This window comes from Papio anubis, chromosome 1 (assembly GCF_008728515.1).
Source record: "Papio anubis isolate 15944 chromosome 1, Panubis1.0, whole genome shotgun sequence".
Classification (NCBI taxonomy): domain Eukaryota; kingdom Metazoa; phylum Chordata; class Mammalia; order Primates; family Cercopithecidae; genus Papio; species Papio anubis.
The window spans coordinates 19,830,919-19,858,197 of NC_044976.1; the positions used below are offsets into that span (position 1 = coordinate 19,830,919).

At 54.6% G+C, this 27,279-nt stretch overlaps 1 protein-coding gene across 14 annotated transcripts in view; it reads right to left on the reverse strand.

Annotated features, from left to right (window-relative positions):
- Positions 1 to 27,279, reverse strand: part of RAP1GAP (RAP1 GTPase activating protein) — a 73,272-nt gene that overhangs the window by 24,950 nt on the left and 21,043 nt on the right. For 13 of the 14 annotated variants that reach the window (XR_643870.2, XR_643874.4, XR_643873.4 and 10 more), the window contains one exon: positions 5,190 to 5,283. Coding sequence is in view for 6 of the 14 variants with exons in the window: in XM_021937058.2 (XP_021792750.2) it covers positions 5,190 to 5,283 (94 nt within the window). In the remaining 8 variants the exon portion in view is untranslated. Of the gene's footprint in view, positions 1 to 1,246; positions 1,477 to 5,189; positions 5,284 to 27,279 lie in introns of those variants that run through there. The other variant, XR_004183124.1, reaches the window with a different exon arrangement.

The window sequence follows — 27,279 nt, forward strand, 5'->3', positions numbered from 1 at the left end:
AGATACACACACAAATGCAAACCCACACCTACGCGGGTCTGCACACCAGTAACTGCACACAAAGCTACAGTAACACCACAAACCACTCTCATGTGTGAGAACAAGAGGCATGACAACACACAGCCACAGAGGCAGGCGGGTGTGTCCAGGCTGACCCAGACGCAGCCCCACTCACAGCTACAAGCCCTGCCTGCCTCGGCAGGGTCACATAACAACAGTGAATGAGACTCAAAAGGTATCCAGCAACTGCTGGGGTAGATAATCCCCAAGGATGAGGGACACGGTCTGAACCTGACACAGCCCTCACCTGCACACACACACAGAGCCCTGGGAAAGGTCACAAGATACAAGCCCGTGTAAATCTGCACGCCGTGAGGCCTGCCCATAGAGGCAAGACCCACCTTGTAAAACCCACCACAGAGGTCCATGGGACACCCTGACCCATGGTCCCCTATGGTCACACCCAACACCTCTGCATTTGAAAGCGACAATTCCGCAGGCAGTTACAGCAGAAACCACAGACACACACCTGAAGTCCAGGCAGACAAACATGCCCGTCAACACAACACACTGTATGACAGCAACTTTGGCTTCTGTGACCAGGTCAGCCACACAATCTCAGCTGGGCATGGCTCCAAAGAGTCACAGTAATGATAGGTGCATTAATGTCCCCCATTAAGACACCCCACTCAGGGTGACCAAACGTAGCCAGGAACACTCTAATAAGCTTTGTTGCACTGGGAATCAGTCACATAAACACTGACACATGGTCCTGTCACCCAGAGTGTACACACAGCAACAAGCAACACCCACAGCTACAGCCTCACAGGGAGCAGCAGACGCCCTGACACATGCGAGGGCTCTGAGAGATGGGTCCCAGATGGGGGGTGCCCTACATGCCAGCACCACCACAAAGTGGCCCTGGAGCATTCGGAGCCCCCCAAACGGGGCAGGGGCAGGGTAAAGTGGTCCCGACGGTAGCACGCGCCCACACATGTCCTGCGGCTGCAGCCCAGAGCTACAGTGCCACTCAGGAGGCCACTGCAAGAGCCCCAGGGTCCGGGACCCCAGGGTAGGGGTGTGCCCCGTGGCCGTTGTCAGCCCAGAAGCTCACACACCCACCATGATGGAGCCTTGCGCGCCCGCCCTGGCTGGGGCAGAGCCGGCCCGGCTCCTCAGCAGTTGGGGTGACCCAGCCCCGGGGTCCCTCCGCCACGCCGCCCCGCCGCCCCGCCCGGGTCCTCACCTGCCAGCCGGCCCCCGCGGGCAGCGAGCCCCTCCGCGGACGGCCGGGGGGCGCAGGGGGCCGCGGCTGTGCCATCCTGAGCCCGGCCCGGCCCAGCCCCCGCCCAGGCAGCACTTCAGCTGGCCCGGCCGGCTCCCGGCCCGCGCGCGCCCGGGTCCGTGCCCCACAGCGCCGAACTCCGCGCTCCCGGCTCCCGGCGGCAGCGCTGCCTGCGATGGGCTAGCCCCGCGGACGGGCCTGGAGGGGGCGGGGCGCCAGGTACGGGCGGCGCGGGGCGGGGCGGGGGCGCTGACGCCACGCCCCCCGGGGGCGGCCCGGCCCGCGGCCCCGGGACGCTGCGCCTGCGCGCTCCAGTCGGAGCGCTAGATGCTTTGGGTGCCTCGGACTCCCCGCCGGGGGCCGCCCGCTCGGCTCTCCCCAGCGCGCCCCCACCTCACCTTCTCCATCTTCCCAGGCTCTGGATACCCCGCCTGAGGGCATCAAGGACGGGGTTGGGTTACCTTGCAGACAGAGGGCTTTTCCTGAGCACCTACTTAATGCTGGGTCCTTCGCATGTGTCGTAATCTCGTCACAGCCCAATGTCATCTCCATTATACAGATGAGAAACCGGTTGCAAGAGGTGAAACAGTTTGCCCGAGACCACACAGTCAGGAAGAAGTCAAAGTGGCATCCAGATAAAGACCCGGTGCTACTCTTTGGGATCTCTCCCTTTTCCTCCTCCTCTCCTCCACCCTGCTTCCCATGCCTGACAGTGGCTGGCCTGCCCCGTCCCTTCCCCCGCCCTAGCTGCTCCAGATCCTGGGGTAGATGGCCAAAGCACCTAGGGAGGGGCTGCCAGGCCCGTGGTATGGAGGAAAGGGCCCAGATAGATTTTGGGACATGTGGATACTAGCTACAACTTGCTGAGTGGCCTTGAGTGAGTCCCTGCCTCCTCTCTGGACCTCAGTTTCCCCATCTGTAAAATATAAGGCCTCTGTAGGCCCTTCCAGCTGACTCTGCACTGTGTCCCTGGCCTGGTATAGCCGTACAGCAGGGACAGGGACAGGGCCTTGCTTCTGCTTCCTCCAGACAGATGTTGGGAACACAGCAAAGGCTTCCTGAACTGTGGCCAAGGAGACACAGCTGCTTTGGATGTTGCGGAGGCAGGGCTGCCCACCAGCTCAGAGCCATACCTCTGTTCAGCTTCCTGAAAGAGCTGCCAGCAGCTGCCCACCACCCTCCAGCCCCAGAGCCAAGGGCTCCTGGAAGGAAAGCACTGTGCCCTCCCTTTCCCCCTAGCCCTGGCCTTGAATCAGGCTTGGGCCTGGAGAGCCAGCAGGAACTCTAGAGATGTGTGTTCCAGATACGGTGTAGCTTTGGTTTTAATAATTAACAACAGCAAATATTGATTTATGCAGCCACTTCCAGGCCTGAACACTTCCGGGCACCCATTGAAATCCAGCCAGAGAAACATCCATTCCCACACTGCCCCCGGGGGAGGCGAGACCGGCTCCCAGCACCAGAGATGGCTGTGTGCCAGGTGGTGTGGAAGGTGTGTGCACATATGCGTGCAGCCATGTGTGCGTGCATGTGAGACTCCACAACCGGATGTGGCTGTATATATGTCGGCATACTGTCTTTCTGTGTGTGTATGGGAATGCCTGGGTATGGGAATTTGTGTTTGGACATGTGTGTCTCATGCATGTATACATGTGCAAGTCTCTGAATATATTTACAGACCCCTGGCTGTGGCTGTGTGTTTTGTGTCTGTAACTATGTCCCCGTATGTAGGTGTGGGTAGGCTGTGTACGTATGTGTGTGCAGGTTTCTGAATCCCCGGGTGGAGAAACCCCTGTAGCGGGGAGGGAAGGAGGGTCCTGGGTAGCTCGATGCCTGTACAAATGTGGGGCCTGAAGGGAGGAGAATGTCCCTTCCGGGTGCCCTGTCCAGCCCTGGGAATGTAATGATGCTGATAAGAGCTCAACTTCCTAATTTCTACTTTCCAAAGTACTTTCACCCAATTGCAAGCTGGCAAGGTGGGTAGAGAAGAAACTGTCACCTGTTTTACAGTGGAGGAAACTGAGGCCCAGAGAGGGGCAGAGATTTGCCCACTGGCAGAGGAAGGCCACCTACCCTTCAGACAGATGCCATCAATGTTATGAATGTGCACAGAGCTAGGGGCATCGGGCGGGGGAGGATGGAGAAGATGTCACAGGCCTGGCTTCCCTCAGCCCAGCATCGGCTTGCTGGAGACCCCAGATGAATCATTCAGTCTCTCTAGCCCCTAGCTTCCTCTCCTGTCAAAGGAGGATGATCCACAGACTCTTGATTCTGAGGTGGGGGTGGGCTGTCGGGAAGGGGAGGTTCGGAGCCCACTCTCTGAGCTGTGTTGGCACAAACGGAGGCTTCTAGCCAGACTGGGTGGAAGCCAGGAAGCCTGAGGACAGGCAGCTTTTCAATAATCTGAGAAGGCCAACCCCAGGCTGTCTAGCAGGCAGGGCCCACGGCGATGGCCTGCGCTCTCTCTCGTCTCCTGATGGGAAGACTGAGGCCCAGGGAGGGGAAGCTGTGGCCCAAGGGCACACAGCCGTTGGTGAGAACCCAGGGCTCCTCCTGAGATACTCAGGGGGAGAGGGACTGGGAGCTTCATTCATGAACCCAGCTGTCAAGTGAGGGCTGCCATTGAGCCTCTCCCTTCCTGCCAAGCCCCGGATCCACATGCCCCAGTCTTGGGCTGTTGCCCAGACAGAGAAAACAGGAGTCGGTCTCAGGAACCTCCTTCTGCTGCTCCCAGCAGCCCTACGTGGGACCCCCATGGAGGTGGTGGTCCCACACATGGACACCATTCCTTGGCCATCTGCCCTCCCAGCCTAGGCAAGGTGCCTGGCCTTTATTCCAGGCCAGAGCTCTCGGAGAGGAGCCTGGTGGATCTTGCCTCTGCTATTTTCTGGCTGTGTGACCTTGGGAAGACCACTTTACTTCTCTGAGCTCCTGCATCCTCAACTAGAGAATGCCTACTACCCAAGGTTTACTAAAAGGACCAGGTGGCATGAAGTCTGTGGATGTGCTTTAGAAACTGCAAAAAGTACTGCAAAAGTGAGAACTTATCACCCCTGCATCAGAGAGGCCCTAACACCAGGCCCTCTGGTGAGACAGCTTGCATCCGGTCGTGGCCCCACCACATCCAACCTGAGTTGGGCAAGTGACTGAACCTCTCTGAGCCTCAATTTTCTCATCTGCAAAATGGGACTGATTATAGTAGCTATCACATAATTCAAGGATGAGATGAAATACTGCAAATAAAGCATTAAGTACTCATTTGGCACACAGTAAGTCTCAATAAATATTAGCGGTTATTTCTGCTATTTGATGTTCTGCATACGTTGTTCAGTTATCTGTTGCTTTACTGGACTGTGGCTCCTTGAGAGCAGGATCTGTATCAGATTGGTTTCTGGTCCCTTGGCACCCAGCACATGGCTTGGCATGAAGCAGGCACTGGTCAAACATTTGATTTTAATGATAATGATAGGGGCTCGTTGACAGGGCTCTCACTCTGTGTCGGATGCTGTGCCCGGGCCGCCCTGTCTGTACCTTGCAGTAATCTTCACAATGACCCTGTGAAGTGGGTCCTCTCATTGCGCCTAGTTTACAGATGAGGAGACTGATGGTGACGTTGATTGTAGAGATGATGAAGATAGCTGGGGGGCTGGTTTATTCCCAGCTGTTTTGCTTAGATTTGCCCTAAGCCCTTCCCCACAACAGTCTACAGACCCAGGTTCAACCTTTGCGACTGCACCAGGCTCACCCAGGGCTCAGGAGTGGCAACCCCTTAGGAGCTAAACCCCATCAGCATCTGCCCATTTTACCTTTGCCCAAAAGTCATTCGTGGGCCTTTCCCAGCCCTGGGCATGTGTCGGAGGTAGGGGGCAGACCAGGGGCTGTAGGTATGGAGGGGGACACTTACCTTAGGGTAGAGTGAAGGAGTATAGGAGGGAACTAAGTTCACTCGTGACAGGTCTAGTGCCTGAGGGAAGCGCTGGTTCTGCCCATCACTCCTCCTGGAAGAGAAAGAGTCTGAGGTCAGGGAGAGCCCCAAGCCAGGAAATTTGGGAACTCTGGAAGAGTCACTCTCAGAGCTGGGGGATGTGAGGGGGTTAGATTTCATGGAAGAGAGGGTCATGGGTTCCCCAAAAGGAGGGAGGGGAGGGGCTTCGTGAGCAGGGCTGCCACACAGGCTCTCCTTCCCTGGATATCAAGAGACGTGGACAGGGTCTCTCCCCAAGCTCTCCATTAGGCCTCCAGCCAAGCAGTGACCTACTCTGAAGATGAGTAGACTGAGGCAGGTGTACTGAGGGTTGCTGTGGAGGGTGAGCTTTCTGGACTAAGCAGGGTGCTCCCGCCTCTACAATGGACTCCTCCCTGAGCCTCTGGGAGTAGCCGCCTTGGCACTGAGAGGCTACCGGGGCTACCACTATTATGAATGACAGTGACCATAACTGACACTCATTGGGCCTACTATATGCCAGGCCCTGTGCCGAGCCCTCGTTCCAGGCCTGAGGGCATGGCCTCCTCATCACACTGGTATTCTCACTTTACGGACAGGACCCAGCTGTGCACAGAGGTCACATGGCTGGCCGGCAGCAAAGCTAGCATCTGCGTGAGACCTGCCTGACTCGAAGCCCGGACTCTCTGCCCACACCACACCCTTCCCTGAGGAAAGAAAGCAGGTCTGGTGAGGGTGAAGTCAGCTCCTGTCACCCTAAAAAGCCTGCTGAGGCCACCTCTGGGGCAGGGAGAGGATATGCCCAGTGGTTCCTGGGATCCAGGGGACCTGGGGCTGGGCAAGCAGGCCTGGCTTGTGCTGCTGCCTCGGGCCACCCTGACGTGGCTGCACCTCCGCTCAGGTCCCATCAAGAGAGGCTGGTCCCTCAAGGGTGACTCAGATGATCGCTGGTGGCCTACAGCAGGCTTGAGTCAGGCAGAGCTAGGCTGCCACACCCCAAGAGGGGAAGGACCCGAAAAAGTCTGGCCCAGGAAGAAGACCGAGAAAGCTCTGAGCCTCCCTTCTTCTTCTTTTTTTTTGTGACGGAGTTTTGCTCTTATTCCCCAGGCTGGTGTGCAAATGGCTTGATCTCAGCTCACCACAATGTCCGCCTCCTGAGTTCGTGCGATTCTCCTGCCTCAGCCTCCTGAGTAGCTGGGATTACAGGCATGCACCACCATGCCCGGCTAATTTTGTATTTTTAGTAGAGACGGGGTTTCTCCATGTTGGTCAGGCTGGTCTTGAACTCCCGACCTCAGGTGATCCGCCCGCCTCAGCCTCCCAAAGTGTTGAGATTACAGGCGTGAGCCACTGTGCCCGGTCTGAGACTCCCTTCTAATTCCACTCAGCCCAGCTACTCCAGCAGGAGAAATGGTCCAGAGGAACCATCCACAGCCCCACTTATGCACTAGAGGCCTCTCCACCTCCCAGGAGTGATGGCATCTTACAAGAGGGGTCTGCACTGGCCAGTGCTTGACCCAAAAGGAAAGATATGGTGGCAGTGGCATTTCAAGCCTGTGGCATCAGTGTAGGGGAGAAAGTCTCAGGCACTGACTGGCTAGGTGAGCTTGAGTTAGTGACACAGCCTCTCTCAGCCTCAGTTTCCAAAAACATTCATTGCAGAGCCTGGGCAGCTCATGAGAATTCACTCAATAATACTTTCACATCATTTGTTCATGGTAAACTCTGCCCAAGTTTCACTGTTTGTTGAATGACTGGAATGAACGAATGAAGGTTGGGGGGGTCACTGAAGGATTGTGAGCAAAGGAATGTCCCTATGCGCAGGTTCCTGCATATTGCAGGGTACACTGACATAGGGAGAGTCTGGAGTGGGAGGGTGGGGACTAAAGAGAGGTCCATAGAAATGGTTACAGGCGGGCCGGGTGTGATGGCTCACGCCTGTAATCCCAAAACTTTGGGAGGCCAAGGCAGGCGGATCACCTGAGGTCAGGAGTTCGAGACCAGCCTGGCCAACCATGGCCAGTATGGTGAAACCCCATCTCTACTGAAAAAAAAAAAATATATAGGCCGGGTGTGGTGGCTCACGCCTGTAATCCCAGCACTTTGGGAGGCCGATATGGGCAGATCATGAGGTCGAGAGATCGAGACCATCCTGGCCAACATGGTGAAACCCCGTCTCTACTAAAAATACAAAAATTAGCTGGGTGTGATGGCGTGCACCTGTAGTCCCAGCTACTTGGGACGCTGAGGCAGGAGAATCTCTTGAACCCGGGAGGTGGAGGTTGCAGTGAGCCAAGATTGCGCCATTGCACTCCAGCCTGGCGACAGAGTGAGACTCCATCTCAAAAAAAAAAAAAAAAAATACAAAAATTAGCTGGGTGCAGTGGTGGGCACGTATAACCCTAGCTACTTGGGAGGCTAAAGCAGAATTGCTTGAACCCAGGAGGCAGAGGTTGCAGTGAGCTGAGATCACACCACTGCACTCCAGCCTGGACTCCAGAGGGAGGCTCCACCTCAGGAAAAAAAAAAATGGAAGGAAGAAAGGAAGGGAGGGAGGGTGGGTTCAAGGCAATTCCACTAAGGCTCCCATGGGGTCTCTTTGGTGAAACCTACTATGTGACTGGGACTGGGTCAAGCATCCTCTCCCCCAACTACTGTGCTAGAAGGTGGGTATTATTTCTCTCCATTTTCACAGATAGAGAAGCTGAAGCTCAGAGAGGCAAAGCCACTTCCTCTAGCGAATGGGGGATGCAGCTGGAATTGAAAGTACATGCCCTTGAGGAACTAGGGATCCTGCAGTGGGTTGGAGGGCAGAGGCTGCCTGGGGGTCAGGAAGTCCTGGGGTAGAAGCAGGTAAAGCTGGCTGCCCCTGCTACTGCTGGAGTGCTGGGTGTGGCTGTGGCTGCCCAGTGGTGGCTGTTGCTTGTGATCAGGCTAGTCCCGGTGCCCTTCTGTCTTCCCCTAGGCTCATATGATAGCCATGCAGTAGTCCCTGACAAACCCCCTTCCAGAACCCTCTCTGCCTCAGTCTCCCCATGTGGAGGTGTCCATTTCACTCAGGATTGCTCATGTGGGTGCAGAACCAGAGTGGCCTCTGAAGGCCAGGGTGCTCTGGCTTCCACCTGGGACCCCATCCCAGGGCCCTTGGCTCTCCAGTTCCTGGTTGGCCAGAGTCCTGCTCCCCGAAGGCAACTCCACCTAAAAAGCCACTGCTGAGGTTGTAAGGGGCAGGGGAAGGGAGGGGCTCCAGGATGGGGACAGAAAAGGAAACTGGAGGCTCTGGGCACTGCCTATCCATCCATCCCCAGACCTGAAGGGGTAGAAGAGGGACAGGAATGACAAAGCCACGACCTACCGGGCATCTTGCATAATCTAATTTAATCCTCATAGCTCCCCAATGAGGCAGATGTTCAGAAACTGCCTGCTCTCCACACGAGGCTCAGAAAGGTGCATTAACTTGCCCAAGGTCACACAGGCAATGAGGCAGGGCAGGCATTTGGACACAGGTTTGTTGACTTCAGAGCCCAAGATCTGAACTTTATAACATGTATGGCCAATCCTGTGGACCTCCCCACAGAGCCTTACAACTTCCAGCTCAGGAACTCGACCCAGCACCTCAAGTCAAGTTGGAAAGGTAATAGTAACAACAGCAATGGCAGACACAGCTGATACAGAGCTTACTATGTGCGGGCTCTGCTCTACTTTATTGTATTAACTCATTTAATTTGCATTTTTCAAAGGAGGGAACTAAGACACAGAGAGGTTAAGTAACTTGTCCAAGGTCACACACAGTAAATGAAGGTCTGAAGATTTGACCTCCCCCAACATCTGGTTGTGGTACCCTTAACACTACACTATACTGACACTTAGTAAATAGCAGTTGCTCAATAAATACTTTTTTCTTTTTCTTTTTTTTTTTTTCTGAGACAGGGTCTTGCTGTTGCTGCCCAGGCTGGTGTGCAGTGGCATGATCAAAGCTCACTGCAGCCTTAAATTCCTAGGCTCAAGCCATCCTCCTTCCTCAGCCTCCTAAGTTGCGGGGACTACAGGTACCACCATGCCCAGCTAATTTTAGTAGAGATGAGGTCTCCCTGTGTTACCCAGGCTGGTCTGGAACTCCTGGGCTCAAGCGATCCTCCCACCTCAGCCTCCCAAAGTGCTGCAATCGCAGGCATGAGCCACTGCGACTGGCCTTTTGTTGTTGTTAAGAAATGAGGTCTTGCTCTGTCACCCAAGCTGGAGTATAGTGGCATAATCATGGCTCACTGCAGCCTTGAACTGCTGGGCTCAAGTGATCCTTCCCCCTCAGCCTCCTAGTAGCTGGGACTACAGGTCTGTGCTCGGCTAATTAAAATTTTTTTTTTTTTGAGACGGGTGTCTTGCTGTGTTGCCCAGGCTGGTCTGGAACTCCTGGTCTCAAGTGATCCTCCCACCTTGGCCTCCCAAAACACTAGGATTACAGGAGTAAGCCACTGTACCTGGCCCCAGTAAATACTTTTGAAGCAATGAATGAAAGCCTCTCCTCTCCTCACCAGCCCTCTGCCCTTCTCTGCTTCACATCCTTTCCCGCTCAGCCTTCCTCGCCAGCTTGCCCGTCTCTGCCCCACCTTTCCCAGCACCCCTCCAATCCCCTTCTTCCTCTGGCCTCGGCAGACCACCCACAATGTGGTCATTTCCTCCCACTTCATGAATCCGAACCTCTCTGTCCCTCCCCTTCTCTCTCCTATCCCACCCTGGTCTCTTCCTAGTCTTCTCCATTCAGTTCACATCATGGAGGTCCCCCTGGTCTCTATCCCTTCCCTATGTCTCCAAAAACCTCCCTGGCCTGGCTCAGCTTAAAATGCTTTGCATTCCTCCTGGGCGGCAACAGCTGGGAGGAGCCCAGAGCATGCCGGGACATGGGGAGCTCTCCCCTCTCCTCCTTCCCCCTGCCATGACCGTGGTCACATCTGCGCAGCACCCTGGAGCTTACACTGGCATTGTTTCGTTCGAGCGCCACAGCAACTTATTAAAAATCCAGATGAGGCCGTGCACAGTGGCTCACACCTGTAATCCCAGCATTTTGGGAGGATGAGGCGGGTGGATCACCTGAGGTCAGGAGGTCGAGACCAGCCTGGCCTACATGGTGAAACCCCGTCTCTACTGAAAATACATAAATTAGCTGAGAATAGTGCCACATGCCTGTAATCCTAGCTACTTGGGAGGCTGAGGCAGGAGAATCGCTTGAACCCACGAGGCGGAAGTTGCAGTGAGCCGAGATCGTGCCACTGCACTCCAGCCTGGGCAACAAGAGCAAAACTCTGTCTCAAAAAAAAAAAAAAAAAAAAAATCCAGATGAGATATAAACCTTTTTTCCAGATGAGAAAACTGAGGCTCAGAGAGGTTCAGTGACAAGCCCCAGGTTGCATACTAGGAAAGGGCAGGGGAGGTGTGACTCCAGTCCAGTGTCCCTTCCGCAGCGTGCATCCCACTGCCCTCAGCCCAGGCCCTCAGTCCCGTCACCTGGCCTCCTGCCCCAGTGACCTCCCATCACGGCCCTGGCTCCTCCTGCCACTGCCAAGCGCCTTCCCTAGGCCCAGCTCCAGCTCTGCCCCTGTCTGGCCTGGACACCTGCCCGCTGCTTCCTCTGACATATGAAATGGGAGCAGCCAGAGAGCAGGTGACTCGCCCAAGGTCACATGGAAAGCTGGAGCCAACCTGGAGTCTGGGCCAGGCACATTCCGGGGTCACCTTCAGCCCCTGTGTCTGTGTGGTGGCTATCTCTCCCTTTCGGGGAGAACACGTACCTTTTCCAGGGAAAGGGTGAGGCAGGGGTGTGGGGGAAGGGCCCAGCTCCTGAGTGGGATGGGCCGGGCCGGAAGCCGCTGCTGACAGCTCCCGGGTTTCTTGGCAACTGTCACTGCACCTCCTCCCCCTCCCTTATCTCTGCATCGAGGTAACAATAATAATCGCACCATCGTGAGTGCAGCTCTTTGTACTTTTCAAAAGCCTTCTTTATCTGCTCACTCCTGGGACTCTCACCGGAACTGGAGTGGAGATAAGGCAGTCACTAGGATCCCCAATTCCCAGAAGGGCAAACTGAGGCTTAGAGAGGTGAAAACATGACCTCAAAGTCAGCCAGTAAGGCCTTGGGCAGCAGATCAGGGATAAGATCACAGGCCTTCCACCAGTCCAGGGCGGGCAGATCTCAAGGGAGTTCCACACTGCAAAACAGCAGGGTCAGCCCAGGCTCCGTGGTTCATGCCTGCAATCCCAGCACTTTGGTAGGCTGAGGTAGGCCATCTTTACAAACAAATTAAAAAACCAGCCCCCTGCAGTGGCTCACACCTGTAGTCCCAGGCACTCAGGAGGCTGAGGTGGGAGGATCACTTGAGCCAGAAGTTCCAGGCTACAGTGAGCCATGATGGTGCCACTGCATTCCAGCCCAGGTGACAGAGCAAGACCCTGTCTCTACAATGGAAACAAACCAACAAAACATCACGGTCAGACCCAGAAATGGTGGGGAAGAGGGGAATACCAAGCACGGGCGGCCAGACGCCTCTCTGGGGTGCTTCTCACATGTTAACCAGCTGGAGGGGTGGTGACAGGCTCCTTTTTCTCTCATCTGCAAAATGAGAGATAATGTACGCCCTTCATAGAGCTGCTGTAAAGTGCTTGTAACTATTATTACTGGCCACTCTTCCGGAGAGCCCAACCCTTTCAGGGCACCAGAAGTGTGGTGGGGCTGTCCTGGGTGGTGGGCTTGGCCCTTTGGCCCTTTGATCCCCCAGAGATAGCTGCCCTGGATGGTGGTCTCCCAGTGGGTGCAGCCCCTGCTGACTCCCTCCAGCCTCAACCTCATACCTGCCCTTTCCTGTCCTGCCCCAGCCGCCTGTCCTGGCTCTGTCCTACCCTCCCCAGGCTGCAGGCAGCTCTCCTAACCAGCCACACCGTTCACAGGCACTCCCCTCTGCTGGTGGTGCCTTCTCCTGCTTTTCTGCCTAGTGAACCATTGATGCTCTGAAATTCAACTTAACCAGGTGAAACTCTGGTGGCCAGGGCAGGTGGAACAGGACGATCAAGGCAAGAAGGCTAGGACTGGGAGCAGGGGAATGGGGATCTGGACAGGCGACAGTGCCTGGAGCAAGAGCAGGAGAAGCCCACCCTGAGGACAGCCACCCACTGCATGCAGGCTGGGAGACCGGACATGGAAAGAGGGGGTGGTCTGGGAGGGCGGGGGAGGGGTTCAGGGAGCCAATGAACACAGGGCAGAGAAGAATTCGGTGGGGGGCAGCAGCCTGGAACAGGGGCCTGAGGGGTTCCGGCCAGTCCAGCACTGGTCATCAGAAGTCAGGAGGGGGAGGCCTGGGTCCAGTTCCCTGGGGTCTTCCTGGTTTCTAGATCAACCTGGTTCTACCAAGTTCTACCACCCAGGTAGGGTGGAGGATGAGGACAAAGGCACAGACCTCCCAGTGAGAAGGGGGCTGTGGAGGGCAACTCTGAGAGAGGCTCCTCTGGATGGGGGTTGGGGAGCTGCCAGAGCCGGGTCTCCTAGCCATGGGCATCAGGTCTGAGGGGACTCGAATCTCCTGAAACCAGAACCAAGTGGCTGCCCCGGAACTGCCCCCTCCCAGGGGGGCACAGAGGCCCATTGTTTTCTGAGCTCAACCAGCCGGCACTGCCCTCCCCTTGGCTTGCCCCTGTCCCTGCCAAGGTGCCAGGGAAGGTGGCGGGGCAGCCAGTTGAGCAGGTTTCCAAAGCTAGGTCCAGGGAACCTGGCCCCCTCCTCCCCAGCCCACCAGGAGCCTAAGCAGCCAGGCATAGACACGGGAGGCTCCTGTGTCGCCTTTCCCTGGGCACCTTCGACCTCTCCCAGGACTCCAGAGGGAGTGTGGGGATGGAGTAGGGCAGGGGCAGGGACTGTTTGCCGTGTGGGCACTGTGATGTCATTTAATCCTTATGACAACAACCCTGACCTCAGGCTGCTATCTTCACCCATTTCAGAGATATGGAGGCAGAGGCTTAGTGAGGTTCAAGGGCCTCAACAGCTACCAAGTGACACAGCTGGCAGGGTCCCCCTGGGGGTGTGGGTGGGGGACTCAGGCTCCAATCTGGGCAGAGGGGTGGGCAGGAAGGTGGCACATGGGGCCTCCACCCTCGCCCCATGCTGGCTGTGTGCCGAGACACCCGGATCCCGGAGCTGGGCCAGGCAGAGGCCTCCTGAACAAATAACAGGTTGGCAGCCCAGAGAGGCGGTCACGGGACCGGTCCCTGCCCAGAGCACAGCACCTGGGAACCGGGCCACCCATTTACCTGCTGTCTGTCCAGCGTCTGTCTCCCTTGCCCAGGTGGCCCGAGCCCCACTGTGGCCAAAACCCGACCCTTCCCACCTGCCTGTGGACTTCAGTGAGGACTGACTCCTCCCCTGCACTGGGGTAAGGAGGAGGAGTGACTCTGAGATGACCTGGCCACAGGGCCTCTTCCTGCTGGACAACAACATCTGCTTCCCCAGCCTGGCAAACTGCCTTCGCCATCAACCCTCTCCACAGCCTCCTGAGGAGCACAGAGCAGTAACGCTATCTCCATTCTGCCCAGAAGAAAACCGGAGCCTGGACGGAGATCGTGACTTCCAAGCTTCCAGCCCGAAGCTCAGCCCCAGCTGCTCTGCCCCTTGCCCACGTCCATGCAGGACAGAGCTCCCAGTGATGGGCAAGGCTGGGCCAGGGCGACTTTCTTAGCACCCGTCAGCCCATACGTGGTATTACAGCCGCCTGCGCTTTCTGTCTCTCCTCACTCCCTACATTGTCCCCTCCAGCCTCCGCAGCCCAGGGGGTCTCCCTTCTCTGAGCTCCAGGCATTCCTTCGCTCACTCACCCACTCGGTCATCCACCCACTCCCCATCTGCCCTTCATTCCTCTGTTCAGTCATTCATTCAGAACACATGTCCTGAGGTCTGCTCTGGACCGAACAGTGGTGCCGGGTGTTGGGATCAGAGATGGGGTGAACAAGGCCTCCCCCATCTCAAAGCAGAGCCTCAGAGATACCTGCCTGGACTGTTCCTGAGGCACCTCTGGTTTCACTGCCTAGACAGTGAGTCCCGCATTGCTGAGGCCTTGCTTAATCCTTCCCTCCCGCTCTGCACCAGCCCTAGCTGGGGTTGGGGCTGCTGCCTCATAGGCTCCAGGCCAGGCTGGTGAGCAGAAGTCCCTGCCTCTCACAACTCCCCAGGCGGGGTGACCGCCCAGGCCAAGGCGAAACCCCCACGGGGATAGACAAGGTCACCATCTCCTAACCAAAGGTGACATGGAGAAGCCCTCCCTCTGCCCCTAGATCACAGTGTGTGCAGGATTAAGTCACCATAACCTCTCCAAGCTTCAGTTTCTCTACTGAAAATTGGGTCTCAGGCCGGCTCTCCCATCCTACAGAGGGCAAATGGGAGGAAGAGAAACTGGAAACTGAGTCCACCAAGGACTGGTTGGAAGCAGAACCCTGGAGGAGGGCTTTCCCAGTGGAGAGGACCTTTGACTCTTCTAAGTCACTTCTCTTCTGTGAGCCTCAGTTTCCTCAGCTACAAAATGGGAGAGTAACACCAACTTTGCAGGATTGTTGTGCGGAATAAATTAGGTATTATATGGACAACCTGACTAGCCTAGAGCTGAGGACACAGTAGGTGCTCAATAAATTGCACGCTCCTGCCTGGAGAGGCAGTGTAGCGTCAGTGTGGGCTCTGGAGCCAGATCCTTCAGTGCGAATCCTAACTCTGCCACATAACAGCTGTGTGACCTTGGACAAGTTACTTAACCACTATGAACCTCAGTTTCCTCATCTATAAAATAAGGACAGCAGTGTTGACCTCTGAGGGTTAAATGAGTGCATGGGTGTAAAGTGCTTAACATTCACCGTGAGCATTTCCTGGCCTTCCCTTCTCTTCCTCCCTTTCTTCCTCTGTAGGTGCCTGAGGACTGAGACAAGACTCTGAGGTGGAAGTTGTGAGAAGGTAGAAAAGACGGGACAAACACAGCTGCCCAAGCGTAAAGCAACCTAGACTGGGCCTGGTGGCTCACGCCTGTAATCCCAGCACTCTGGGAGGTCAAGGCAGGCGGATCACCTGAGGTCGGGAGTTTGAGACTAGCCTGACCAACATGGAGAAACCCCATCTCTACTAAAAATACAAAAATTAGCCAGGCGTGGTGGCGCATGCCTGTAATCCCAGTTACTTGGGAGGCTGAGGCAGGAGAATGGCTCGAACCCAGGAGGCGGAAGTTGCAGTGAGCCGAGATCGCGCCATTGCACTCCAGCCTGGGCAACAAGAGCAAAATTCCATCAGAAAGAAGAAAGAAAAGAAAGGGAAAGAAAGGGGAAGGGAAGGGAAGGGAAGGGAAAGGGAAGGGAGGAAGAAGGGAGGGAGGGGAGGAAGGAAGCAGAAAGGAAGAGAGGAAGAAAGGAAGAAAAGGGAAGAAAGGAAGAAGGAAAGAAGGAAAGAGAGAAAGAAAGAGAGAGAGAGGGAGGGAGGGAGGGAGGGAGGAAGGAAGGGAAAGCAACCAGAGCAACCTGCCGTGTAAGGTGCTGAGCTCCCCATCAAGCAAAGGCAGAGTGAGCTTCTCAGAGGTGCAGCCAGGGATATCTCAAGGTGTAGGAATGGGAGGAGTGGTAGGGGGTTTGACTAGAGGACCTCAAGTGCCTCCCACATTTGAAATTATTATTATTATTATTTGGTGGTGGGGGGACAGGGTCTCACTTTATCACCGAGGGTGGAGTGCAGTGGTGAGATCTCAGCTCATTCCAACTTCTGCCTCCTAGGCTCCAGTGATCCTCCCACCTCAGCCTCCCAAGTAGCTGAGACCACAGATGCATGCCACCACATCTGGCTAATTTTTTATTTTATTTTATTTTTTGTAGAGACAGGGTTTCACCATGTTGCCCAGGCTGGTCTGAACTCCTAGACCCAAGTGATCCACCCGCTTCAGCCTTCCAAAGTGCTGGAATTACAGGAGTGAGCCACTGCACCCAGCCCCACATCTGGAATTCTATGCCTCTTGCTGACTCTAGGATCCCTGTGCTGAGGGCAGAAGCAATGGATGAATTCCCAAAAGGGAACAGACTTTCCCAGATCTGCTGGGGGCACAGAGATTGCCACTACTTCTTAGGAGGCCTGTTTCACCTCCTATTAAAGATTAAAATGTGCATACTCTTTGGTCCAGCAACCCCATTTCTAGGCATTTATTCTCCAGAAATAGTACACAAATGCATAAAGATATATGAACAAAAACAGTCATGAAGCAGGGTTTGCAACCGCAAACATCTGGACGCCACTTCAATGTCCATTACAAGGAGATTAGTTAAATATATCAAACCATGAAATACTATACAGCAATGACAAAGAAGGTCTTTAGTCTTGATGGAAAAGGGTGTTGAGGCTTATTGTTAAGTGAATAAAACGGGTTGCACACAACAGAAATCTCATTTGTAAACATTTAAAATTACATGTCAAAGTTTACATGGTTAGCTGGTAGTGGTGGTTCATGCCTGTAATCCTAGCACTTTGGGAGGCCAAGGCAGGCGGATCTCTTGAAGCCAGGAGTTCAAGATTCAAGACCATCCTGGGCAACTAGCAAAACCCCACCTCTACAAAAAAAACAAAAAAACAAAAAAACAAAAAAAAAACCACACACACAAAAATTAGCCAGGCATGGTGATACATGCCTGTAGTCCCAGCTACTCAGGAGGCTGAGGTGGAAAGACCGATTGAGCCTGAGAGGTTGAGGCTGCAGTGAGCCAAGATCATACCACTGTACTTCAGCCTAAGTAACAGAGCAAGATCCTGTTTAAAAAAAAAAAAAAAAAAGGCCAGGCGCGGTGGCTCACACCTATAATCCCAGCACTTTAGCACTTTTGCCAAGGCGGGTGGATCACCTGAGGTTGGGAGTTTGAGACTAGCCTGACCAACATGGTGAAACCCTATCTCTATTAAAAATACAAAATTAGCTGGACATGGTAGTGCATGCCTGTAATCCCAGCTACTCAAGAGGCTGAGGCAGGAGAATCGCTTGTACCCAGGAGGCAGAGGTTGCAGTAAACCAAGATTGCACCACTGCACTCCAGCCTGGGCGACAGAGCAAGACTCTGTCTCAAAAAAAAAAGAGAGAAAAGGGGTTTACTGCGTATGGGATCCTAAGGCCCAACAGCGCTCAGAATTTTGAGTGGGATGAAGCCCAGTTGGGCTATGTCTGTCTGTCCATCCTCTCTTTAAACAAAAACAAAAACAAAAAGCAAGTTTACATGGCTTATCTCTGAGGAGCAGGACCACTAGGAACTTCTGCCTTCTGTGGCAAATACTTTTGTGCACAGTTTGGATGTTTATCATGAACATTCAGTATTTGTGTAATCAGAAAAAAAATTAAAGATTTTAGAGAGCTGAGCACTCACTCTGACTCAGCTCTCTGAGCACCTGACTGCTTTACCCTTTTCCATCACCTTGAGAGGGAAGTATGACTCACCCCTTATTCCAAGGGGAAGAAGCTGACACGAAAAGAGACTAAACACCATGACCAATGTCCCTGAGCCAGGCATGACAGAGCTGGGTCCATTCTGGCTGGCTCCCAAGCCCACACTCTTTCCACTACGTTAGGCATTAGGCAACCTGCTCCAAGGGTCAGGGAAGAACAGAGGCAGCACAGAAGCGGCCCAGGCAGCTGGACCCAGGGATGTGCCCTGAGACTTCAGCTGGCACGTCCTGCAAGCCAGGCCAGCCAGGTTAGCATGTGTGGACACAGAGCTGTCTACCTCATTTGTAAATGTAAATGTAGGCTCTGTTCCTAGCGCAGGCTCCACGCCCTGAGCTGCCCCAGGCTGGCAGGTGCCTAGCCCCACCCCTGGCACTACCCCCAGAAGCCTCAGGGTCACCAGGCAGGTGGGCACGTGCTGGCCCAGGCCCTTCCCTGGAGCTCTAAATAACTTTCTGTGTTGATCAACCTGTTTGTGGATGGATTTGCCATTGAAGGTCACTTGTCACCTTCTCACTGAGAGCCTGGGAAGGTGACAAGCACACCTGAGTGTGCCTGAGTCTGGATGGGCCACAGAGCAAGACCTGGAAGTCAGATGGACCTGAGTTCAAATCCTGCCTGTGCCAAGCTCTAGCTGTGTGGCCTAGGGAGAGTCCCTTCACCTCTCTGAGCCTCTGTTTCCTCGGCTATAAAACGGTGTTGAGAGAATTTCTCCCTGCAGGGCTGCTGAGAGCATTCAATGAGAGAACGAGTGAGAAAGTGCCCCCTAAGCTAGAAGCCACCTTGCACGTGTAGAAGAGAGTTATGACCTCACCCTTGTGGGGGCAGGTGGGGGTCAAGTGCACATCTGCGCCGATGTGGAGTGAGCAAGGATCCACCCTGGCTGGACCAGAGGGCCCTGCCGCACAGACTCAGCCAGTGGGCGGGGCGGCGTCTGACACTTTTCCTGGGAGTCGGCACCGGGTGTTCTGAAGCTCTGCCTGGTGGTGCGAGAGGGTGTGTGTGACTCTGTGGGTGAGAATGGAGATGGGAGGCCCCGGCAGGAGCGTGAATGGGTGTGGGAGGGAAAGCGCTTGTGTCGCATGTTTTGGATCTGATCACGCCACCCACCTGCCTAGAAGGCCCCAATGGCTTCCCGCTGTGAGCAGGATCTAGACGCAACTGCCTCACGTGGCCCACGAGGCCCTGCGTGTCTGCTCCCCATCCCCGGCCCCCTCCCGCCCGCTCACTGTCTCTGGCTTCATCCAGGGCCTCTTTCCTCCTTCCCCAGACTCCTTTCCGCTCCTCAAACCTGAGGTGCTCCTTCCCACCTGCAGGCCTCTGCACACGCTGTGCCCCCTGCCTGTTACCCGCTTCCCATCCGCCTGGATCACATTTCAGGTGCTATGTCTGTATTCAGTCTTCCAGAGCTCCCTCCCCAGACCAGGAGAAGCTGCTCCCAACCTGACCAGCTTTCCCAGAAGCCCGTCCTGGGCCTTCATGGATTTACCTGTTGCGTTTGCACATTTCGTGGTGTGACCATTAGGCTACTGTCCGTCTCTCCCGCTAGAAATGGGGTTTCCTCAGGTCATGCCTGGGTCTGTTTGGGTCTGATGTGCTGCATGAATGAATGTGTATGTCTGTGCCTCTATGTTCATGATGAAGCTGTCTCTACAAGGGTCAAGTCTATGGGTGTGAGTAGGGAAATATGTGTGTGTGTACATGTAACGGGTCATCTCAAAGAACCTTTCCTCGGCCTGCAGGCAGGTGGGCTGGGAAAGGCCAAGGCAACCTGCGGCCAGTGCCCAGGCTGGCTGGGGTGAGGGAGAACAAGCACCAGTTCCCTTGCCCCCCGCTATGCCCCTCCTAAAATAGGTCCAGGGTCTTTGTGCAGGTAGGTCCAGTCAGGTGGGCTCCAGGTTGGCAGCCTGGCTCTGCCCTGCAGCGAGCTCTACCCCTGCCTGCTCCTATAGGTTGGAGCCCAGCCTCCTGCCTGCACAGCCCAGCTCACTTGAGGCTCGAGCCACACCTGGTCTTCCATGGCTGCCCACGCTCCCCACCACCCCACAGGGCCTGCCTAGTGGGCAGCAGTTCTGGGTTGTTTTTTTTTTTTTTTTTTGAGATAGGGTTTCACCATGTTGGCCAGGCTGGTCTCGAACTCCTGACCTCAGGTGATCTACCCGCCTCAGCCTCCCCAGAGTGCTAGGATTACAGGTATGAATGAGCCACCACACCTGACTGGGCAGCAGTTCCTGATCTGAAAGAAGTGGGCTTCCAGCCTCTCTGCCTTCTCAGCCACCTCCACCTGCTGCCAGGAGATGATCTGGAATGTTCCAGCTTTAGGGCAGGGGAAGGAGTCCTATTCCTGCCCCCAATCCTTTATACTTTCTCTGCCCTCTCCCTGGACTACCTTTCCACAGCCAGCTCCTTCCCGTTCAGGCCTCAGAGAGGCCCCTCCCTGATACCCTTGGCAAAGCCAGCTCTTACACCCACCCCATCCGTACTACACATTGCCCATCTGAAACTTCCTTTAGCTCTCTGTCTCCTGCACTGGAGGATAATGGGCGTGAAGCAGGGACCGTGTCTGTCAGGTTCACTGCTGCATCCTCAATTCTCAGACTAGTACCTGGCATGTGGTAGGAACTCCGTAAGTATTTGTTGAATTAACAAATGGCTAATGGAAGCCTTGAAAGACCCCATGAGGTGAACATTGCCCATTTGCAGGCATGGAAACTGAGGTTCTGAGAGGTTAAGTCTCTAGCCCAATGTCACAAAGCAAAGAGCTGGACCAGGTCAAACTTAGTGACAAGCTAACTCCACTAGAACCCCAGCACATCAGAGTGCATCACAGCTGACCTTCCCATTTCATAGGTATGAAAATGAGCCTCCGAGAGGGAGGGTGACGTTTCTCTAGGTCACGTGGGTCCGAGGCACGTGTTTCTTCCCTCCTGCAGCATGGGGTCAGAAACAGCTGCATTGTTACACCGGCCGGCCCTTTAAAAGCACCTCCTCACTGCCTGTCACTCACCATGAGGTCGGGGCCATGAACACCCCCGCTGCACAAAGGGACGAGCCAAGGCTCAGCAAGGTGAGAGACTCCTCAAGGTCACTGGCCAGGACCTGGCACCAGGCCTGTCAGACTCCAAAGCCAGTGTTCTCAGGGTCAGTGCCTAGGGCCAGTGCGGAAGGCCAGTGCCCACAGCTGGGGCGTACGGTCACGTGTAGGCAGGCAGGTCACCCCCTGGCAGGCAGCAAGTTTCCAGAGGACAGAGTCTACACACCGAGTGAGATTCCGCACCCACTGCGGGCACAGCAGGTAACCATGACCACGATGATGGCAGTAACCGCAATAGCTGGCATCGATGGAGGACGTGCTCCGTGCCAGGCCCTGGTTTCAGGCCTTGGCACCCATTATCTCATTTAATCCCCACACCAATCTTCCAGGTAGTACTTTCATTGCCCTCATTTTATAGGTGAGGAAACTGAGATCCAGAGAAATCACCCAGCTGGCTGGTGGCTGAGACAGCATCTGCAGTCCCAGCCCACACTGGCTCCAGGGCTTCCACAGCTCTGCGCTAAGGGCGCAGCCAGGGCCTCCCTGAGCTGGGGACTGACTCAGTATCACACAGCAGCTCCTTGGAGCAGGGAGGAGGGTGGGCGACTGGCACCCTAGCAGGCCTCTTCCCATGGTGGCTTGGGGATTCACAGCCTTCCAGTGTAGCCCACAGAAGTCCCAGCGGGGCCTGCAGGGACATGACCTGGACATGACATGATCTCTCTTCTCTTCACCTGTCAGGCCCAACTCAGTCCAGCATGTGCCACCACACGCTTTTATCCTCCACATTGCTGACCTGCCACCTCCTGTCCCTGGAACATTCTCCTACAGTGTACCTCCCTTCCCCACTACACACACACATACATACACACACACACACACACACACACACACACGCTGCCACTTGGCCCACTTCAACTTTTGAGTCACCTCCTCCAGGAAGCCTTCCTTGATTCCCAGATGTGGGCAGGAGTCCCTTCTCTGAGCTCTCAGCAACACTCACATCTCCCTAGTCAGCACATGTCATTCCCATCAAACCACCTCTTTCCTTATGACCCTCTCTAGACTCTGAACCCCAGAAGAAGTGGCCTCATCTACTATCTCCACCATCATGTCACCAGCACCCAGCACAGGGTTTGGCCCTAGGAGGGTGTCCCCACACTAAATGTTGAATTAGTTGGCTGAATGAATGAATGTTGGGGAAGAACCTGAACTCAGAAGGCCTTTCCAGAATCTGGGCTATTAGAAAATCCCCTCCTTAATCATCTACTCCACCTGTGGCCACCACAGTGCCTCAAATTCTATCATTAGAGAACCCCTCTTTGGGTGAATGAGTCTTTCCTCTCAAAATGCAAATGCTTAGTTAGAAGGGAGAACATCCCCCTGAGCATACACTCTGCACTCATTTCATTTGAAGCAATACTGTTTCCGTTGTTACGGACAATCTGAGGTTCAGAGAGGCAGAGTAGATGGGGTAAGGCCACGCAGCAAGTAAGTGGAAGTTGAGCTAGGTATTTGAACTCAGGTCTACCTAACAGAACTCAAATATTCCCATGCATCCCAGACAAATAGACCAGAGTTTGAGCATCACCAGGAGGTAGGGGCACACAGGGCCAACCAGACCAGGGACCTCTGGGCTGCAAGAGCCCCCTCTTCATGATGCTGAGGATAGACATGGGATAGCAGGGTTGTACACAAGTGAGATGGGGACCCACTTCTCAAGATCACACAGCCAAACAGTGGCAGTCCCAGAGCCACAACACATGTGGAGGGGATGTTCTCTTGTCTCCTGAACTATAGGGGATCCTTCCTGGAAGAGCTGGGGGGGATCTCTCTGTCACTAGGTTCATCCCTGCGTCCGAGTCTTTGCACCTGCTGCTCCCTCTGTCTGGACACTCTGCCAGCTCCCCCATGGCCAGCTCCTCTCATCCTTCAGATTTTGGTTCAAACATGCCCTCTTCAGAAACGCTTTTCAGGACTCCATTTTCCAGCCATACAGCATGGGATGACAGGCAAACTGGAGCCTGGCTACTTAGGCTCTAATCTCAGCTTTACCAAGGGTTCTTGAACAGGTTACTTAACCTCTCTTTGCCTCAGTTTCCCCAGCCCTAAACCAGGGTTCCCAACAGTCTTGCCTCGCAGTGTTGTTGTGAGGATCAAACCCATGAACGTGTGCAAAGTGCTCTGAAACACAGCCCGGTGCACGCTCAGCTCTTGGCAAGGACCAGCTCTTTTTAGCATGTAGCCTTGCTTTGAAATTCAGTGGACCCAGCCAGGCGCGGTGGCTCACGCCTGTAATCCCAGCACTTTGGGAGGCCAAGGCAGGCGAATCACAAGGTCAGGAGCTCAAGACCAGCCTGGCTAAGATGGTGAAACTCCACCTCTACTAAAAATACAAGAAAAAAAATTTAGCTGGGCGTGGTGGCGGGCACCTGTAATCCCAGCTACTCAGGAGGCTGAGGCAGAGAACTGCTTAAACCCGGGAGGTGGAGGTTGCAGTGAGCCAAGATGGCGCCACTGCACCCCAGCCTGGGCGACAGAGTGAGACTCTGTCTCAAAAAAAAAAGAAAAAGAAATTCAGTGTACCCATCAGAGGTTATTTCCTTGTCTATTTACTTATAGTCTGCCTCCCCATTCCCGATTTTACAGATGAGGAAATCTAGGTTCAGAGAAGTGAAGTACTGCCCAAACCAAGCTCTCTGAGGATAGGGGCTAGGCCTGTCTCGTTTTCTGCTGAATCTGCAGTAACTAAAACCATGCCTGGCCTACAGTAGGTGTTCAGTGGTTACTGTGGCTGGATGAATAAATGATGAACAAATGACCACAGCTCTATTGCTCTGACGCTCTCTGCAGCCAGGAGCTTGGGCATTGAAGATTCTATTTCAGCCCACCTCTGCCCACTCTGGTCCCAAATGACCCCCAGCTCAATTGAAGTCTCAGCCTCTCTTAGAAGTGGCTGTTAGCGGCTGGGCACAGTGGCTCATGCCTGTAATCCTAGCACTTTGGGAGGCTGAGGGAGGAGGATCGCTTGAGCCCAGGAGGTCGAGGCTGCAGTGAGCTGAGATTGCCCCACTGCACTCCAGACTGGGTGACAGTGTGAGACCCTGTCTCAAAAAATAAAAATAAAAATAAAATAAAGAGAAGTGGCTGCTAGGATAGCCAGGCTTATGAGCTGGGGACCAGCATCCATGTCCCTGCCCCCAGTAGAACCCCCTTACCCTGGCTGGGCCAAGGGGATGAGGCAGGAGGCCTTGGCATTTGCCTTGGGAGATCCCTGCCCAGAGGTACAGTGGCGGCCATGGGCTCAGGAAGCAGCTGCTAGCTCCCCCATCCCATGCACTGCCAGCTGCCCGCCGGGGGCCTGCCCACCAGATGCATAATAGATGAGGAGGCCCAGCGGGACGTGCCTGCTTGGCATTTCAGAGCCACTAATGAGGCCAGCCTCGTGCTTCCTGCAACAGCACACAGGCCCCAGGGCCTCTGGCTCAGTAATCGCCACAAGGAGCCACCTGAGGACAGGGCCACCCACCCCAGCCTACCACTTAGCACAAGCAGCATCCAGGAGATCAAGGGCTAAAGGCATGGCCTCAGAGTGGCACCACTGTCAGTCTTGGTTTGCCCCTCACTGACTGCATGTCCCTGGGCCACCGCTTCCTCTCTCTGAGCCTCAGTTTCCTCATCTGTAAAATGGGGATGGACAGTAGTAAGAGACGGATAGTATTCTGTAAGGCTGGTGTCAGGATGGAATGAAATGATTCAGGGAAGTGCTGGGCCCAGGGCCTGGGATACAGGAAGTGCTCCATATATGGGAGCAACTGGTACCAATTCTGTTAAGAGGAAACATCTCACCAACCAGAAGGGCCTTCCCAGTAGGACACGTGGACTGAGCAGTGACTCCTGTTTGGGTGGCACTCAGGGCTACATCACTCCCCGCTCTTCCCTTGCCTCGTATCCAAGACCTTCCCCATTTCTGCAGCTTCGCTGTCTCTGACCAATGTCCCTTCCTCAGCAGAAGAAAGAGCTGGATTCAAATCCAGCCCTCACCAGCTGTGACTTTGAGCCAAAGCCTCCACCACTCTCAGCCCTGGTTTTGGCCTCTAAACTGGGAACAACAGGCCAAACTGCAGGAACGATGCCATGATTTAATGAGACCTCCAGAGTAAAATGCCTGGCACACTGTCAGCTCTTAATCCTTGCTGGGTTCTGCCTCCACCTCCCAGGCTCCTAGTTTTAAGGCCAAAGTTGACTCTTCCCTTCCCAGAGGTATTTTTAGAACCCTCCTGCCTTGCGCTAGTTCACTTGGCCATTCCTCTACCCTGACACCGCTCCACCTCCCACCATCCATTTGAATACACTTTAAATGTCCAGCCCCCATTCTGGGACATCTGGGTCCCTTAGGGCTGCAGAATCAGAGTCACCCACTGTCCCACTGGCTCCCAACCCTCACACTGGGCCTCCTTCCTCTTGCATCTGCACACCTACTCTGAGGTCCCCCACTGCAGACAACCTGCTGAGAGGGGTTGGGGGTGCGTAGGGGAACTTAGCCATGATCACATCTGGCCTCTACCAGGACTCACTGCTCCCTTAATCCAAGCTCTAACCTCTTAATCCTGTTTTGTAAAGGGGTGGGAGGAAATCACCTCCTCCAGGAAGCCTTCCCAGACTACTGACAAGGTTTTACTCATTCCCCTCCCTGAACACATTCAATTCAATTCCACAAGCATTAAGCATTTATGGGCATGGTAGTTATACAAGACCATGTGGAGGACAGAGACATGAGAAAAGTACAGCCTGGCCTTTATGGGAGAAAGTGGGGCTAAGTTGAGCTCAAATGTAACTCAGTGGGAGGCCGAGGTGGGAGGATCACTTGAGCTCAGGAGTTCAAGACCAGACTAGCCAACATGGTGAGACCTTGTCTAAAAATACAAAAATAATTACCCAGGAGTGATGGCACACACCTGTGGTCCCAGCTACTCAGGAGGCTGAAGCAAGAGATTCACCTGAACCCAGGAGGTGGAGGTTGCAGTGAGCAGAGATTGCACCACTACACTCCAGCCTGGATGACAGAATGAGACCCTGTCTCCAAAAAAACAAAAAGTGACTGAAGCACCTCTGCTTTCAAGGAGTTCAGAGCCTGCCCTGCACTGCCGGGTTATATGAACACATGCAGCTCACCTGAAGTCAACTTCCGGAAATGCCCTATTCAACGAGCACATGTTGAGGAGCAAGTGCGGCCCAGAGAGGGAAAATGACTTGCCAAAGTCACACAACTAGAATGTGGCAGAGGCAAATTCCAGTCCACACCTGTCAGACTCTGAAGTCCATGCTCTTCCCCCTACCCCAGGAAGATTCACGAATGCGTGCTCTATAGCAGCAGAGGAGGCATTCTAAAGAGGGAATAGGGGTATGGGGATCAAAAAAGAAAACACTCAACAAATGGTGACAAAGGTGGGCTGGAGGTGTGGCGAAGGCCTGTAGAAATGGAAGTGGAGGGACATCAAGGGGAGGTGATGCTGACTGGGCCCATGTTCCCGTTGATCAGAAATACAGGGCACGGGAGAAGCAAGCCCCAAACTAGAAAAGGAGGTGGAGACAGGCCTTGAGTGCCAGAAGATCATGATTAATGGTCAAAATGGCCACCACTGACTGAGCACTAACCATATGCCAAGCATGGACTGGAGGTAAGCGATGGCCTTTGGCAGCTGGGAAGGGAGGGCCTATGGTTAGCACCTTGGACAGCGGCTCCAGCTAGGAGGGCACAGGCAAGGCATTTTGGGTAATGGGGCGTGTCCTGGGGGAATGGCCAATCTTTACTTGATAGATGGGTCAACTGAAGTCCAGAGAGGGGATGGGGCTCGCCCAAAGTCACACAGCTGGCCAGTTACAATCAGTCCTGGGCTGTCAACTCTAACTCTTGGCTTAGGGCTCCCTAGAGTGGGCCTTCTGGGTGGCCCCTGTCTCTGAGTCTTCCCTCAAGCGCATCCTTTGTTCAGACCATCCCAGTGGCCTGGTGGCCCTGGGACAGAGTGAGGCTCTGGGCTCTGCACAGGGTCTGGAAGATCAAGGTTCAAATCCCAACTGCTTGTGTGACCTTGGGCAACTCATTTCCCCACGCTGGGCTTCATTGTTCTTACCTGTAATTAGAGATAATAGTCCCTAACTCTGAGGTATGGTCAAAGTTGCATGAGATAACACATGTCGGGCACCTAGTGCAGTACCCAGTAGATAGCATGTGCCCAACAAGTAGCAGTTGTCAGTGGTGTTATTACTGAACTCCCTGAAGGAAAGGATGGCACCTTCCTCACCTCTGCCTGTATCCCCCACTCAGTCTGCCCCTGCTCTGAGCACAGGACACCATCTTGCAGAAGGAGGGGTTCAAATGGACTAGGCACAGCAGCAGGAGACGATGCCCAGAAAGGGAGAGGAAGCGGCCTGAGGTTGCATGGAGAGCATCAAAGGGAAATAGAAAGGCAGGCTGGTAGCTTAGCCGAGGCACCCTGTGTGCCTCCCACCCCAGGCCTGGCTTCCCAGGAGG